Below are 16,468 nucleotides of genomic sequence, written 5' to 3' on the forward strand. Positions count from 1 at the left end.
GGGGACATAGCTTTAAATTAAGGGGTGGTAGGTATAGGACAGATGTTAGGGGTAGATTCTTCACACAGCGGGTTGTGAGTTCATGGAATGCCCTGCCCGTATCAGTGGTGAACTCTCCTTCTTTATGGTCATTTAAGCGGGCATTGGATAGGCATTTGGAAGTTATTGGGCTAGTATAGGTTAGGTAGGATTCGGTCGGCGCAACATCGAGGGCCGAAGGGCCTGTACTGCGCTGTATCCTTCTATGTTCTAAGACATAGGAACAGGAATTAGGACATTCAGCCCATTGAGTCCGCCCTGCCATTCAGTCATGACTAATAGGATTTTCAACCCAATTTTCCTGCTTTCTCCCCATAACCTTTGGTCTTCTTGGCAATCAATAACTTATCTATTTCTGCTTTAAATATACTCAATGACCTGGAGTCCACGGCCTTCTGTGGCAATGAATTCCACAGCTTCACCACTCTCTGGCTACATAAGTGTCCTCTTATTTCCATTCCAAAGGGTCTTCTCTTTACTCTAAGGCTGTACCAGCAGGTCCTCATCTCTCCAACCAATGGAAACATCTTTCCAACATCCACTCTGTTCAGGCCATTCAGTATTCTGTAAGTTTCAATCAGATTCCTCCTCATTCTTCTAAACTCCATCGAGTATAGCCCCAGAGTCTTCAAATGTTCCTCAGATTTTAAACTTTTCATTCCTGGGATCATTCTCGTGAACCTCCACTGGACCAGCTCCAGGGCCAATACATCTGCCCTGAGGTATGGGGCCCAAAATTGCTCACAATACTCTAAATGTGGTCTGACAAAGCTTTATAAAGCCTCAGAAGTACATCCCTGCTTTTATATTTTAGTCCTCTTTAGATAATGACAACGTTGTATTTGCCATCCTAATTACTGACTCAACCTGCAAGTTTACCTTAAGAGCAACTTAGACTAGGACTCCCAAGTTCCTTTGCACTTCCAATTTCTGAATTTTCTCCACTTTAGAAAATAGTCCATGCCTCTATTCTTACGAAATTGCATGACCTCACTCTTTTCCACATTGTATTTCATCTGCCATTTCTTTGCCCATTCTCCTAACCTGTCTAAGTCTTTCTGCAGCCATCCTGCCTCCTCCACCTGTATTGTGTCATCTGCAAAGTTAGCAAGAACGCCCTCAGTTCCTTCATCCAGATCATTAATGAATAAAGTGAAAAGTTGTGGTCCCAAAGCTGACTCTTGTGGAACACCACTAGTCACTACCTTCCATCCTGTGAAGGACCCTTTCATCCTCACTCTCTACCTTCTGCCAGACAGCCAATCTTCTATCCATGCTAGTACCTGATGTCTATCATTATGCACCTTCAGCAACCTCCTGTACAGCACCTGATCAAAGGCCTTCTAGTAAGTCCAGATAGATAACGTCCATTGGCTCTCCCTGGTCTAACCTGCTTATCACTTCCTCAAAGAATTCTAATAGATTTGACAGGCATGACTTCCCCTTCATGAAGCTATGCTAACTTTGTCCTATTTTACCATGCACCTCCAAGTACAGGGGAACCTTGATTATCCAAATGAGATGGGCGGGAGCTATTTTGTTCGGATAATTGATTATTCAGTTAATCGATTAAATGCCTTTCCTCTGGGGCTTGGAATTTTTAAATTCTGCTCCCCATTCAGGAGACTGCAGCACACCCCGTGCAACAGCACACAGCCCGCAAGCCCCCGCCCTCAGCACACAGTGTGCGAGCTACCATCCCCAATGCCGCAGCCCGCCCCAACCTGGTCCAATGCTACCCCTCCACCCTCCAGCACACAGTGCATGAGTCCCTATCCTCAACACTGCAGCCCGCGTCCCCAACCTGGTTCAACACCACTCCACAGAACACAGCACGCAAGCCCTCACCCCCCGCCCGCCCACCAACCCTATCTAACACCACCCCCTGCCTGCTTCCCCAAACCTGTCCCATCCCGCCCCTGCCTCCCCACTCTGTCCAACCTCACCCCCGCCCACCCCATCCAACACCGCCCCCCCGCCTGCCCCAACCCCCCAACTCCCAATCCCGTCCAACACTGCGCCCCCTTTCCACACACCCCTGCCCCTTCTCCAGACCAGCCGGACTGTACACCAGCAGCAAGACTGCTGCTGCTGCACGCGCACACACACAACTTTTTGACAGGTTCCATTTTTGCCCTGTACAGGACAATGTTGGAGAGATTATCTGGGGAAGTGGGGTTTAGGATACATCCCTTTGTAGAACTCCAGGGAAAGTGTGGGGAGAGAGAGGTTGGAAGGTCAGTCATTTAGATATGGTGCCTGTTTAATCACTGTAAACGAAAGATATGAACACTGTTTGAAACACATCTTTGATGTAATGTTTCTATTGGAATCTCGAGATCTCCTTCAGATAATTCGATTTTTGGATAATTGGTATTTGGATAATTGAGATTCCTCTGTATTCAGAAATGTCATCCTTCACAATGGATTCCAAAATCTTGACAATAGCTAATTGGCCTATAATTTCCCATCTTTTGCCTTTCTCCCTTACAATTGTTACATTAGCAATTTTCCAGTCCTCTGAGACATTCCCTGACTCCAGTGATACCTGAAAGATCACTACTAAAGCCTCCACTATTGCTTCAGCTATCTCCTTCAGAACTCTAGGGTGTAGCTTATCTGGTCCAGGTGATTTATTCACTTTCAGACCCTACAGTTTTTCTCACACCTTCTCCTTGGTGATGGCCACTGTACTCATCTCTGCCCCAAGACTCTCTTGAATTTTTGGGATATTGCTCATGTCTTCCACTGTGAAGACTGACACAAAGTTCCTCAGCCATTTCTTTACTCCCCATTACTACTTCTCCAGTTTCATTTTCCAGTGGCCCAATGTCCACTTTTGTCTTTCCTTTGCCGTTTATATATCTAAAGAAACTCTTGCAACCTTGCCTAATATCACCAGCTAGCTTACCCTCATATTTAATCTTCTCCCTCTTTATTTCTTTCTTCGTTGTCCTCTTTGGTCTTTGTAGACTTCCTAATCCTCTGGTTTCCCACTGTCCTTCACCAAATTATATGCTTTGTCTTTTGCTTTTATGCTGTCCCTGACTCCCCTGGTCAGCCAGGTTGTCTGATCCTCCCTTTAGTATGCTTCTTTTTCCTTTGGGATGAATTTTTGCTGTGTCTCTTGAATTACTCCCAGAATCTTTTCAATAATATCCCTACCACCGAAGTGAGACTCTCAGGCCTGTAATTTCCAGGGTTATCCCTTCTACCCTTAAAGTCATAGAATCATAGAGATGTATAGCAAGGAATAGACCCTTCGGTCCAACTTGCCCATACTGACCAGATATCCTAGTCCCATTTGTTAGCACTTGGCCCATATCCCTTTAAACCCTTCCTATTCACATACCACTCAGATACCTTTTAAATGTTGTAATTGTACCGGCCTCCACCACTTCCTCTGGCAGCTCATTCCATACACACACCACTCTCTGCGTGAGAACGTTGCCCCTTAGGTCCCTTTTAAATCTTTTCCCTCTCACTCTAAACCTATGCCTTCTAGTTCTGGACTCCTCCTAACCCATGGAAAAGACCTTGTCTATCTACCCTATCCATGCTCTTCATGATTTTATAAACTTCTATGAGGTCATGCCTCAGCCTCAGATGCTCCAGGGTAAACAGCCCCATCTTATTCAGCTCTCCCTCCCCCACCCCATACCTCCAACCCTGGCAACATCCTTGTAAATCTTTTCTGAACCCTTTCAAGTTTCACAACATCCTTCTTAAACAAAGGGACAACATTAATCAACTCAATTAAACCTCCTCTCATTCTTGTAAATTCCAGAGAAAATAGACCTAAAGCTGCTCAATTTCTCTTTGTAAGGCAAACCCCTCATCTCTGGAATCAATTCAGTGTGTCTCCTTTGAATTATCTTCAATGCAACAAGATCTCTTCTCAAGTATGGGACCAAAACTGTGTGCAATATGCCAGGTGCAATCTCACTAATGCCTTGGTAAAAACAATGACTGCAGATGCTGGAAACCAGATTCTGGATCAGTGGTGCTGGAAGAGCACAGCAGTTCAGGCAGCATCCAACGAGCAGCACCACTGATCCAGAATCTCACTAATGCCTTGTTTAGTTTGAATAACACTTCCCTATTTTTATACTTTATTCCTTTAGTAATAAATATCTAAACTCCAGTTGCCTTCCTTTTGACCAGCTGTACCTGCATTATAATTTTCTTCATTTCATGCACAAGTACACCCAAATCCTTCTGCCCTGAAGTACTCTGAAGTTTCTGTCCGTTTATATAACAAGCTGCCTTTCTATTCCTCCGATTTAAAATGGATAACCTCATAATCATAGAACCCGACAGTGTGGAAGCAGGCCACTTGGTCCATTCAGCCCACACTGACTCTCCAGGGAGCATCCCACCTAAACCCACCCCGTCCCTGTAGCTCTGCATTTCTATAGCCCTGCAACCCACCTAACCTACACCTCCCTGAACACTATGAGCAATTTAGCATGGCCCATACCTAACCTGCACACCTTTGGATTGTGGGAGGAAACTGGAGCACCTGGGGGAAACCCACGCAGACATGGGGAGAATGTGTAAACTCCACAGACAGTCACCCAAGAGTGGAATCGAAACCGGGTCCCTGGCTTTGTGAGGCAGCATTGCTAATCACTGAATTTTGGTCCATTCACCAAATTTATCTGTATTCATGTGTAAATGTCTTATTTCTGCATTGCGACTTTCTTTCCCACTTATTTTAGTGTCATTTGCAAATTTGACTACAGTACTTTCTATCCCAGCATCCATACTATTTATATATATTATAAACAGTTGGGGCCTAAGAACCAAACTCTGTTCCAGCCCACTAGTTAAAGCTTGCCAATCAGAAAAAGACCCATTTGTCCCAACTCTCTGCTTCCTGACTAGAGGGTTAGTCAGTCCTCTATCCAAGTTAGCAAATTACCCCTGACCCCTTATTAAATGCTTTCTGGAAGTCCAGATATACTATAAATATGGGATCTCCATTCTTCACTTTGCTAGCTATATCTTCAAAGTACTGTAGTAAATTAGTCTAATATGATTTACCCTTGCTGAAACCATGCTAACTCTGATGATTGTATTTTGACTTTGCAAATTATTACTTCCTTAATAATTGATTCTAACAATTTCCTAACCATAAAATCCCTACAGTATGGTAATAGGTCATTCAGCCCAACACGTCCATACTGACCCTCCAAACAACATCCCACCCAAACCCATCCCCCGACCCTTTCTCTGTAATCCTGCATTTCCCATGGTTAACACACCTAACCAATGTATCCCTGAATACTCTGGGCATTTTAGCATCCACCTAACCTGCACATCTTTGGACTGTGGGAAGAAACCAGAGCAGCCAGCAGATACCAACGCAGACACAGGCAGAATATGCAAACTCCACACAGACAGTCACCCGAGGGTGGAATTGAACCCAGGTCCCTGACATTGCTAACGACTGAGCCACAGTGCCACCCTGACATGAGTTAAATTCACTGGTCTATAGTTTTCTGCTAGTAGTAAAAAGTGAGGTCTGCAGATGCTGGAGATCACAGCTGCAAATGTGTTGCTGGTCAAAGCACAGCAGGCCAGGCAGCATCTCAGGAATAGAGAATTCGACGTTTCGAGCATAAGCCCTTCATCAGGAATAAGAGAGAGAGAGAGCCAAGCAGGCTAAGATAAAGGGTAGGGAGGAGGGACTAGGGGAGGGGCGATGGAGGTGGGATAGGTGGAAGGAGGTCAAGGTGAGGGTGATAGGCCGGAGTGGGGTGGGGGCGGAGAGGTCAGGAAGAGGATTGCAGGTTAGGAGGGCGGTGCTGAGTTGAAGGAACCGACTGAGACAAGGTGGGGGGAGGGGAAATGAGGAAACTGGAGAAATCTGAATTCATACCTTGTGGTTGGAGGGTTCCCAGGCGGAAGATGAGGCGCTCCTCCTCCAGCCGTCGTGTTGTTGTGTTCTGCCGGTGGAGGAGTCCAAGGACCTGCATGTCCTCGGTGGAGTGGGAGGGAGAGTTAAAGTGTTGAGCCACGGGGTGATTGGGTTGGTTGGTTCGGGCAGCCCGGAGGTGTTCTCTGAAGCGTTCCGCAAGTAAGCGGCCTGTTTTCTGCTTTCTGCTTTCCTTTTTGAATAAGGATATTTTTTTTAGATTAGATTACTTACAGTGTGGAAACAGGCCCTTTGGCCCAACAAGTCCACACCGACCCGCCGAAGCGCAATCCACCCATACCCCTACATTTACCCCTTACCTAACACTACGGGCAATTTAGCATGGCCAATTCACCTGACCCGCACATCTTTGTGACTGTGGGAGGAAACCGGAGCACCCGGAGGAAACCCACGCAGACACGGGGAGAACGTGCAAACTCCACACAGTCAGTCGCCTGAGGCGGGAATTGAACCCAGGTCCCTGGCGCTGTGAGGCAGCAGTGCTAACCACTGTGCCACCGTGCCGCCGTTCATATTTGTACTTCATAGTTTCCCCACGCACCCTCTTAATCTTTTTGTACCTATTGTTCTTTTTATAAATATAGCATAACTTTCTTGGTTGATAATTGCTAACTATCTTATATTGCTAATAATTGCTGATAATTGCTAACTATATTGCTAACAATATGGAGTTCAACCCTGTCAAGTGTGAGGTTGTCCATTTTGGAAGGACAAATAAGAGTGCGGAATATAGGGTTAATGGTAGGGTTCTTAGTAAGGTGGAGGAGCAGAGGGATCTTGGGGTCTATGTTCATAGATCTTTGAAAGTTGCCACTCAGGTGGATAGAGCTTGTAAGAAGGCCTGTGATGTATTAGCGTTCATTAGCAGAGGGATTGAATTCAAGAGTCATGAGGTGATATTGCAGCTGTACAGGACCTTGGTAAAGGCCACATTTGGAGTACTGTGTGCAGTTCTGGTCATCTCATTTTAGGAAAGATGTGGAAACTTTGGAGAGGGTGCAGAGGAGATTTGCCAGGATGTTGCCTGGAATGGAGAATTGGTCATACGAGGATAGGTTGAGAGTGCTAGGCCTTTTCTCATTGGAACGGTGAAGGATGAGGGGTGACTTGATAGAGGTTTATAAGACGATCAGGGGAATAGATAGAGTAGACAGTCAGAGACTTTTTCCCTGGGTACAACAGAGTGTTACAAGAGGACATAAATTTAAGATGAAGGTGGAAGGTATGGGGGGATGTCAGGGGTAGATTCTTTACCCAGAGAGTGGTTGGGGCATGGAATGCGCTGCCTGTGGGAGCGGCAGAGTCAGAATCATTGGTGACCTTTAAGCAGCAATTGGATAGGTACATGGATAGGTGCTTAAGCTAGGACAAATGTTCGGCACAACATCGTGGGCCGAAGGGCCTGTTCTGTGCTGTATTGTTCTATGTGCTATCTTGTCATGTGAGTAAATAGATTGCACGCATATATTTGTTTCAATCCTTTCCATAAACTTTAAACCTTTATTAAGTTCATCGCAGAGTCTTCCTTTTGTAAAGTACCTGGAATGATTTTTTGCTTCTTCATGTGCCATCTTGTCAGGGCAAATGAAAACTTTAATATTGAAATCGTAACAATGTTGTAGCTTGTTGCCATTTTCTTTTGTTAATAAATTATCATCAGAAAATTATTAAACATTCTCTTTGTTTTATCAGATCACAGGTTTTTTCAGAAATGGGCAACTCTAACTGACCCTAAAGATACAAAAGGTGGTGTAAAAGGATTTGTAAAGTGTACAATTACTGTCATGGGGAAAGGAGATTTACAAGGCTGTCTCCCTGTCACTAATCAGGATGAAGATGTTGAAAAGTAAGTGAAAAATAGGATAAATGTGGTTGTTTTGAGAATGCTATATCGTGCAGGAAAGAGCTTGGGAATGTGGAAATCTATGGGATTGATTGAATCAATTTTTCAAAGACCTGGCACAGCTAAAATAGATTGGTAAATCTTAATCTCGTAAGACTCGCTAAACTCAACAGCCAATCAATTGTTTGTTTATCTCAGTTAACACAGCACTTTGTGGGTACGGGTTTGGGGGTAGTGGGGTTGTCAACTTGTAAATCTGGACCCCTGGGAGGGGCCTCTTGGTTCTGCGATTGGTCAAATAAACACTAGCAGCTCAGTCTGATTCAGCAAAATTTAACAATTTATTACAACGCCAGGTTATCCAGCAACACAGGGGTTAAGCACCTCTGTGTACCCTGGAAAAGCTATGCTCTTTAGCTTAAAACACAGGCAACTTTTATAGGTCTCTTAATAAACAGAACAGCCTTAATTGCAAAATTAATCCAATAAAATGGCAAATAGCCGTAAAATTGAGTAAAAAATGAGGTCTGCAGATGCTGGAGATCACAGCTGCAAATGTGTTGCTGGTCAAAGCACAGCAGGCCAGGCAGCATCTCAGGAATAGAGAATTCGACGTTTCGAGCATAAGCCCTTCATCAGGAATAAGAGAGAGAGCCAAGCAGGCTAAGATAAAAGGTAGGGAGGAGGGACTAGGGGGAGGGGCGATGGAGGTGGGATAGGTGGAAGGAGGTCAAGGTGAGGGTGATAGGCCGGAGTGGGGTGGGGGCGGAGAGGTCAGGAAGAGGATTGCAGGTTAGGAGGGCGGTGCTGAGTTGAGGGAACCGACTGAGACAAGGTGGGGGGAGGGGAAATGAGGAAACTGGAGAAATCTGAATTCATACCTTGTGGTTGGAGGGTTCCCAGGCGGAAGATGAGGCGCTCCTCCTCCAGCCGTCGTGTTGTTATGTTCTGCCGGTGGAGGAGTCCAAGGACCTGCATGTCCTCGGTGGAGTGGGAGGGAGAGTTAAAGTGTTGAGCCACGGGTGATTGGGTTGGTTGGTTCGGGCGGCCCGGAGGTGTTCTCTGAAGCGTTCCGCAAGTAAGCGGCCTGTCTCACCAATATAGAGGAGGCCACATCGGGTGCAGCGGATGCAATAGATGATGTGTGTGGAGGTACAGGTGAACTTGTGGCGGATATGGAAGGATCCCTTGGGGCCTTGGAGGGAAGTGAGTGTGGAGGTGTGGGCGCAAGTTTTACATTTCCTGCGGTTGCAGGGGAAGGTGCCGGGGGTGGAGGTTGGGTTGGTGGGGGGTGTGGATCTGACGAGGGAGTCACGAAGGGAGTGGTCCTTGCGGAATGCTGATAGGGGAGGGGAGGGAAATATATCCTTGGTGGTGGGGTCCGTTTGGAGGTGGCGGAAATGGCGGCGTCCGTTTGGAGGTGGCGGAAATGGCGGCGTCCGTTTGGAGGTGACTCCCTCGTCAGATCCACACCCCCCACCAACCCAACCTCCACCCCCGGCACCTTCCCCTGCAACCGCAGGAAATGTAAAACTTGCGCCCACACCTCCACACTCACTTCCCTCCAAGGCCCCAAGGGATCCTTCCATATCCGCCACAAGTTCACCTGTACCTCCACACACATCATCTATTGCATCCGCTGCACCCGATGTGGCCTCCTCTATATTGGTGAGACAGGCCGCTTACTTGCGGAACGCTTCAGAGAACACCTCCGGGCCGCCCGAACCAACCAACCCAATCACCCCGTGGCTCAACACTTTAACTCTCCCTCCCACTCCACCGAGGACATGCAGGTCCTTGGACTCCTCCACCGGCAGAACACAACTACACGACGGCTGGAGGACGAGCGCCTCATCTTCCGCCTGGGAACCCTCCAACCACAAGGTATGAATTCAGATTTCTCCAGCTTCCTCATTTCCCCTCCCCCCACCTTGTCTCAGTCGGTTCCCTCAACTCAGCACCGCCCTCCTAACCTGCAATCCTCTTCCTGACCTCTCCGCCCCCACCCCACTCCGGCCTATCACCCTCACCTTGACCTCCTTCCACCTATCCCACCTCCATCGCCCCTCCCCCTAGTCCCTCCTCCCTACCTTTTATCTTAGCCTGCTTGGCTCTCTCTCTTATTCCTGATGAAGGGCTTATGCTCGAAACGTCGAATTCTCTATTCCTGAGATGCTGTCTGGCCTGCTGTGCTTTGACCAGCAACACATTTGCAGCCGTAAAATTGAGCCAATGATTTTTCCTGGAACCTTATTTTGCACATTTTTACCTCTCCGCACTTGTGTGTACAAGGCCAGCTAGGATATTTTAATAATGCCATATCTTGTTTAGTTAATTCATATTATGAACAGGGCATTGTTTGCTAATCTCTTTCAATTAGTTCAGGAATGCAGTTTTCAGCAGAGTTAGATGCCGTTATAAGCAAAATTGTTAATTTGCTTCTAGAAGCCATTTTGCTATGTTATTTTATGTTACTTGCATTAAGAAGCCATTTTGTAATTAGTAAAAGCATGCATTAAATAGTTGCTCCTGATCCTCAAACTGACCTCAGTACCTGATTGTTGGAGGGGAAGGGTCAAAAAGTATGATGCTGGAAAAGCACAGCTGGTCAGACAGCTTCCAAGGAGCAGGAGAGTTGACGTTTTGAGCATAAACTCTTCATCAGGAATGGTTGAAGCTTTGAGCATAAGCTCTTCATCAGAATTGATGAAGATCTTATGCTTCTCCTGCTCCTTGGATGCTGCCTGACCGGCTGCGCTTTTCCAGCACCACACATTTTGACTCTGATCTCCAGCATCTGCAGTCCTCACTTTCGCCCTGTTGGAAGGGAAGAAGTGGCTAAAGAGTGACACTGCTGATTACTAATCATATTGATTAATGGATGTATATGTTGGTGATTTGGGCTCAAGGAAGTTTGCCTGTGTTGTTAAGTATCACATACTTTGTTTAAAGCAGAGTCGACCCCTCCCCCCCTCTGAGAACTAAAGCTGAAGCACTCACAGAGGAGTGCCTTGCCCTGAAATCTGTAAAGAGTGTGAAATGTGGTGTCACCTGCTACTGGTTAAATAAAATAAATCCCTGACACTCACTTTAAAATAAACAAGTAACAATTTATTTATCTAACTCTAACAGAGAACAAATTAACTAAACTATTGACAAACTAAATAAAATCCTTTTGACTACTAGCTATTCACGAATAAAGCAAGATTCTAATGGTATGCTGTTCCAATAAATATAAGCCCCACTCATATAAGAAAAATAGAATTTAGTCTCTCGAAGCCAGGTTACATGTCTTCCAGAATATTCTGTGCCTTCTCCATCTTTTCTCTGTCAGGAATGCCTTCTTCATCATTGACATTGTTGTTATTTATATATTGCTTTCTCTAATACATAGATGAGGCTGTGAGAGTAGCGATTCTCTCTTGAGACCTAAGGGCCATTAGCTCTGGTGGATGGCAGCTCGCTCTGGGGTCTTTGTCCAACTGCCCCTTTCTTTTATACCCTTGATGACATATCAATATTTCTTACAATAAGATTGGTCCTACATTATCAAAACCATCAGATTTAATTTTAATAGGATTTTGGTGTCTAAGTGCCTGGTTGAAACTGATTGACTAAATTTAAAAAAAACCATTGTCTTGGTAAAAACTGCTGCCTGACCTGTAAACTGTACGGCCTTTTGATACAAACGTTTCAGTTCGGGCTTTCTGTGTACCTGCAAACCTCCAACCTGTTGCTCATAGACATCCATTTTAATCTCTAAGCACAGGGAAAAAAACATCTTTTAAAGGGACCACACCATACTTTCACCCCAAGCATTTTACAATTTCATGAAGACCAAATTCTAACTCACTGCCTCCCAATCTACAATTACTTTACAACAATGATATCAGCTGGTTGTGACATCAGAGTGAATGCTGATCAACTAAGGGTGGAATGTTTCAAAGAGAAGCCTTGTTTCTCTGTAGTAAGCCATTTCTGAAACTATTGCCTTAGAGTTGCTATTTGGGATTAATGAGAATAATCTGAATCTCAGTGAGGAACGAAAGCTATTCCTTCCTCTCAAGTGATCTGTTTATTTACTAGCAGAGCTCACCCTGGGATGTGGGGAGTGGAAGGGAATAGTGCAGAATCCAGGATAACAGTGACTTATTCAGCTCGAGGTATGGTTCTGTTTATCAACTGAATTCCTCAGGCCTTTACTTCCAAACACAATAGAATGGCCTAAACGATAAGCCAGCTTGCTAACATTTTTAGCTTGCACGTGATCTTGTTTTATCAGGCATGAGTAGCTTCAATGTGTGGTTTGAGTAGAGCCATAGAGTCATAGAGATGTACAGCATGGAAACAGACCCTTCGGTCCAACCTGTCCATGTCGACCAGATATCCCAACTCAATCTAGTCTCACCTGTCAGCACCCGACCCATATCCCTCCAAACCCTTCCTATTCGTATACCCATACAAATGCCTCTTAAATGTTGCAATTGTACCAGCCTCCACCACTTCCTCTGGCAGCTCATTCCATACACATATCACCCTCTGAGTGAAAAAGTTGCCCCTTTGGTCCCTTCTATATCTTTCCCCTCTCATCATAAACCTATGCCTTCTAGTTTTGGACTCCCCGACCCCAGGGAAGAAACTTTGCCTATTTATCCTATCCATGCCCCTCATAATTTTGTAAACCTCTATAAGGTCACCCCTCAGCCTCCGACGCTCCAGGGAAAACAACCCCAGCCTGTTCAGCCTCTCCCCATAGCTCAAATCCTCCAACCTTGGCAACATCCTTGTAAGTCTTTTCTGAACCCTTTCAAGTTTCACAACATCTTTCCAACAGGAAGGAGACCAGAATTGCACACAATATTCTGACAGTGGCCTAACCAATGTCCTGTACAGCCGCAACATAATGTCCCACTCCTGCACTCAATACTCTGACCAATAAAATAAGCATACCAAACGCCTTCTTCACTATCCTATCTACCTGCGACTCCACTTTCAGGGAGCTATGAACTTGCACTCCAAGGTCTCTTTGTTCAGCAACAGTCTCTAGGACCTTACCATTAAGTGTATAAGTCCTGCTATGATTTGCTTTCCCAAAATGCAGCACCACGCATTTATCTGAATTAAACTCCATCTGCCACTTCTCAGCCTATTGGCCCATCTGTTCAAGGTCCTGTTGTAATCTAAGGTAACCTTCTTCACTGTCCACTACACCTCCAATTTTGGTATCATCTGCAAACTTACTAACTATGCCTCTTATGCTTGCATCCAAATCATTTATGTAAATTACAAAAAGTAGAGGACCCAGCACCGATCCTTGTGGCACTCCACTGGTCACAGGCCTCAAGTCTGAAAAACAACCCTCCACCACCACCCTCTGTCTTCTACCTTTGAGCCAGTTCTGTATCCAACTGGCGAGTTCTCCCTGTATTCCATGAGATCTAACCTTGCTAACCAGTCTCCCATGAGGAACCTTGTTGAACGCCTTACTAAAGTCCATATAGATCACATCTACTGCTCTGTCCTCATCAATCCTCTTTACTTCTTCAAAAAACTCAATCAAGTTTGTGAGACATGATTTCCCACTCATAAAGCCATGTTGATGATCCCTAATTAGTCCTTGCCTTTCCAAATACATGTACATCCTGTCCCTCAGGATTCCCTCCGACAACTTGCCCACACTGACGTCAGGCTCACTGGTCTATAGATCCCTGGCTTGTCCTTACTACCCTTCTTAAAGAGTGGCACCACGTTAGCCAACCTCCAGTCTTCTGGCACCTCACCTGTGACTATCAATGGAATTACTTTAAATTATATTGTTTAGTGTTGGTGACACTAAATTGCACAATTAAAGCACTTTTAATGCTCTAACTATTCACAAATAGAAATAGTTCAGAAAATGGAGAGAACATGAGATTTGGCTCAAAATTTGGTCATAAGATGGACTTTGAGAATATGATTGGAGTTTTAAGATAGGAAGACTAGTGAGAGCAGCAAGACACATGTAAACTTTACCAACAATGTTGTGGTGAGGTGGGTCAGAAAAGGAGCAAAACGTTATCAAAGGGAATGTAGTGTTGGAGGTGGTATCAGAGATGGGTGAGGTGAGGCCATGAAAAAGTTTGAGTATGGGAATGAGATTTGGGATGTAATGTGATTAGGACAGGGAGCTCGGTTGCTCAGTATGAATGGGGTAATAGGTTAATGAAACTAATGGAGAGATGGAGTATGGTGAGCTATTGGAATAATGGGAGATACAGAATGAATTAGTTATGGATGAAGAAGTGAACAGAAAGGGGATGAAGTCAATATCAAAGGAGTGAAATTGTGTCAGGAGTTGAAAATGATAGTTTGGGGTTTTCTTAAGGAGAGGGTTTATCAATTTTTTCAATCCCTGTACTGTTTCTACTGTATGGGAAGTGACACTATATCAGTAAGGTGAGTGAAGAAACCCATAGCATCCCTTCAGTAAATTCTTACCTGGTGTTTAGTCAAGACTTACCTGTGGTCAAAATTGAACCGATGACTGGTTATATCTCAATAACATGCAATTGTAATAATCTCTTTGAGTTTAAAAATAAACATAAGGCTAAAACCTGATCAGAAGACCATAAGACATTGGAGCAGAAGAAGGCCATTCAGCCTATAATGCCTGCTTTGCTGTTCAATGAGATCATGGCTGATCTGATGTTCCTCAATACTACTTTCCTGCCTTTTTCCCATAATTCTTGATTCTTTTACTGATTAAAAAAGCCTGTCTATCTCAGCCTTGAATGTACTTAATATCCCAGCCTCTATGTGCCCCTGTGATAAAGAATTTCACAGATTCACTGCCTTCTTAGAGAAGAAATCCTTCCACATCTCTGTTTTAAGTGGTCAATCCCTTACTCTGAGATTATGCCCTCTTGTCCAAGATTCTCCAAAAAGAGGAAATAACCTTTCTGCATCTACCCTGTCAAAGGGACAGTGATAATTCCATGTCAGAGAGCAAAGTTGCATTTAAGAGTATTTCTCAATTTAAGCAGCCACAGTCTCAGTGACACTGCATCCACATTCTATTTTTAAAAATGTTTTAAGTAACAAAATAACATCTTACAGCACAGGGCTTTGAGACCATAACCCTGAGATTGAAAGCTTCATGAGCTCACTTGACTGTAGGAATTTGCTTCTTAAAGTCTCTCCAGCACAGGCTTTAAGAAATCTGAAATAAATACAGAAAGTACTGGAGAACCTCAGCATGTCTGGCAGCAATCTGTGGAGACAGAAGTGGAGTTGATCTTTCGAGTTCATTATGATACTTCTGTGAAGATTAGACTTGAAATATAAACTGTTTCTCTCTCCACAGATGCAGTCAAACCTGCTGAAATTCTCCAGCATTCTCTGTTTAGATTTCCATCATTTGGATTATTTCCTCTTAAACAATATTCACATTCCGTCTTTAGTGTGACAATTCTTTTGTCATACCTTCATGTTTAATTTGTTCTTCTAAGGATCTAGAAATCTTGAATATCTCATTTCTTGAAGTCATCTTTACTCTAGTTCATTTAACCAGTCTCCAGGTCTTGGTTAATCTCAGAAGATCATAAGAACTAGGAGCAAGAATGGACCATTTGGCCCCTTGAGCTGCTCTACCGTTCTGTATGATAATGGTTGATTTGATTGTAGCTTGAAATCCATTTTACTGCCTGTCCCACAAAACTCTTGACTCCGTTGTCAATTAAAAATCTGTCTAACTTCATAGCCTAGCTCCCGAGAATTCACTGAGAAAAGGTCCTTATTCGTCCTCAAAGGTGTTAATTGCTAAGCCTCTATTTATTTCTGCTTTGGTAGGTTCATGCATTACGATGCTGCCACTGTATTTTGTTTTCTCGCTAAGAAACATCTGATTGTGTTATAGGAATCTTCTACTTCCAAAACAAATGCCAGCTGAGAGACCTTGGGCCAAGTTCTTCATCAAAGTGTATAAAGCAGAAGATCTCCCCAGTATGAATTCAGGAATAATGGGGAGCTTCTCAAAAATTCTTGGAGAGCATAAAGTTTTCATTGATCCTTACGTTAAAGTTAGCTTTGCGGGACAGCAGGTAAACATTTTAAATATATTCTTGTTGGGAAAATGGAAATCTTACTTTGTTAAAGGGGAACTTTTCCTCAGATATACTGATACCTATCAAAAAAAAAGCTGGAAAAGATCATTTGATACATCAAACTAGTGAGATGGGATTATTGTTATGACACCCCTTACTATTCCCAGCATCCATGGAAGCTCTTGGGAGAGACATAAGAGTAAAAAGGAAATCAGATGTATGACTCCAGGCAGATGGTGCTAATAATTTTATTTTTAACTCTTTCTAGCTTAAATATGCTAAGTTAAACTGTTCCCAGTCAGCAGAATCAGCATTAATGAGAGGTTGAACATGGTTCCCAAAGAGACTGTTTCATTCACTGTTTTCACTCACTTAGCCAGATGCCATTTATTGAGGCCATCATTACTTGTCTTTTATTTTTCTCACTTTTTGTTTTGGATCTGTGAGTTGAAGTTAAGAATTTAATTTTGAAGAACCACTTATTTTAAAAGTGAACAGAACAAAGACAGATGTTTCTGTTGGGAACTGGCCAAGAAAGATAATACAACCTAGTTACTGATCTAA

At 44.1% G+C, this 16,468-nt stretch overlaps 1 protein-coding gene across 2 annotated transcripts in view; it reads left to right on the top strand.

The window, feature by feature from the left end:
- fer1l4 (fer-1 like family member 4) overlaps positions 1–16,468 on the top strand; it is a 355,704-nt gene that overhangs the window by 48,813 nt on the left and 290,423 nt on the right. For both annotated transcript variants that reach the window (XM_060836605.1, XM_060836606.1), the window contains exons 9-10: positions 7,673–7,826; positions 15,718–15,901. In XM_060836605.1, coding sequence (XP_060692588.1) covers positions 7,673–7,826; positions 15,718–15,901 — 338 coding nt within the window. The remainder of the gene's footprint in view (positions 1–7,672; positions 7,827–15,717; positions 15,902–16,468) is intronic.

The sequence above is a fragment of the Hemiscyllium ocellatum genome, chromosome 15, assembly GCF_020745735.1.
Source record: "Hemiscyllium ocellatum isolate sHemOce1 chromosome 15, sHemOce1.pat.X.cur, whole genome shotgun sequence".
In the NCBI taxonomy this organism is placed as follows: domain Eukaryota; kingdom Metazoa; phylum Chordata; class Chondrichthyes; order Orectolobiformes; family Hemiscylliidae; genus Hemiscyllium; species Hemiscyllium ocellatum.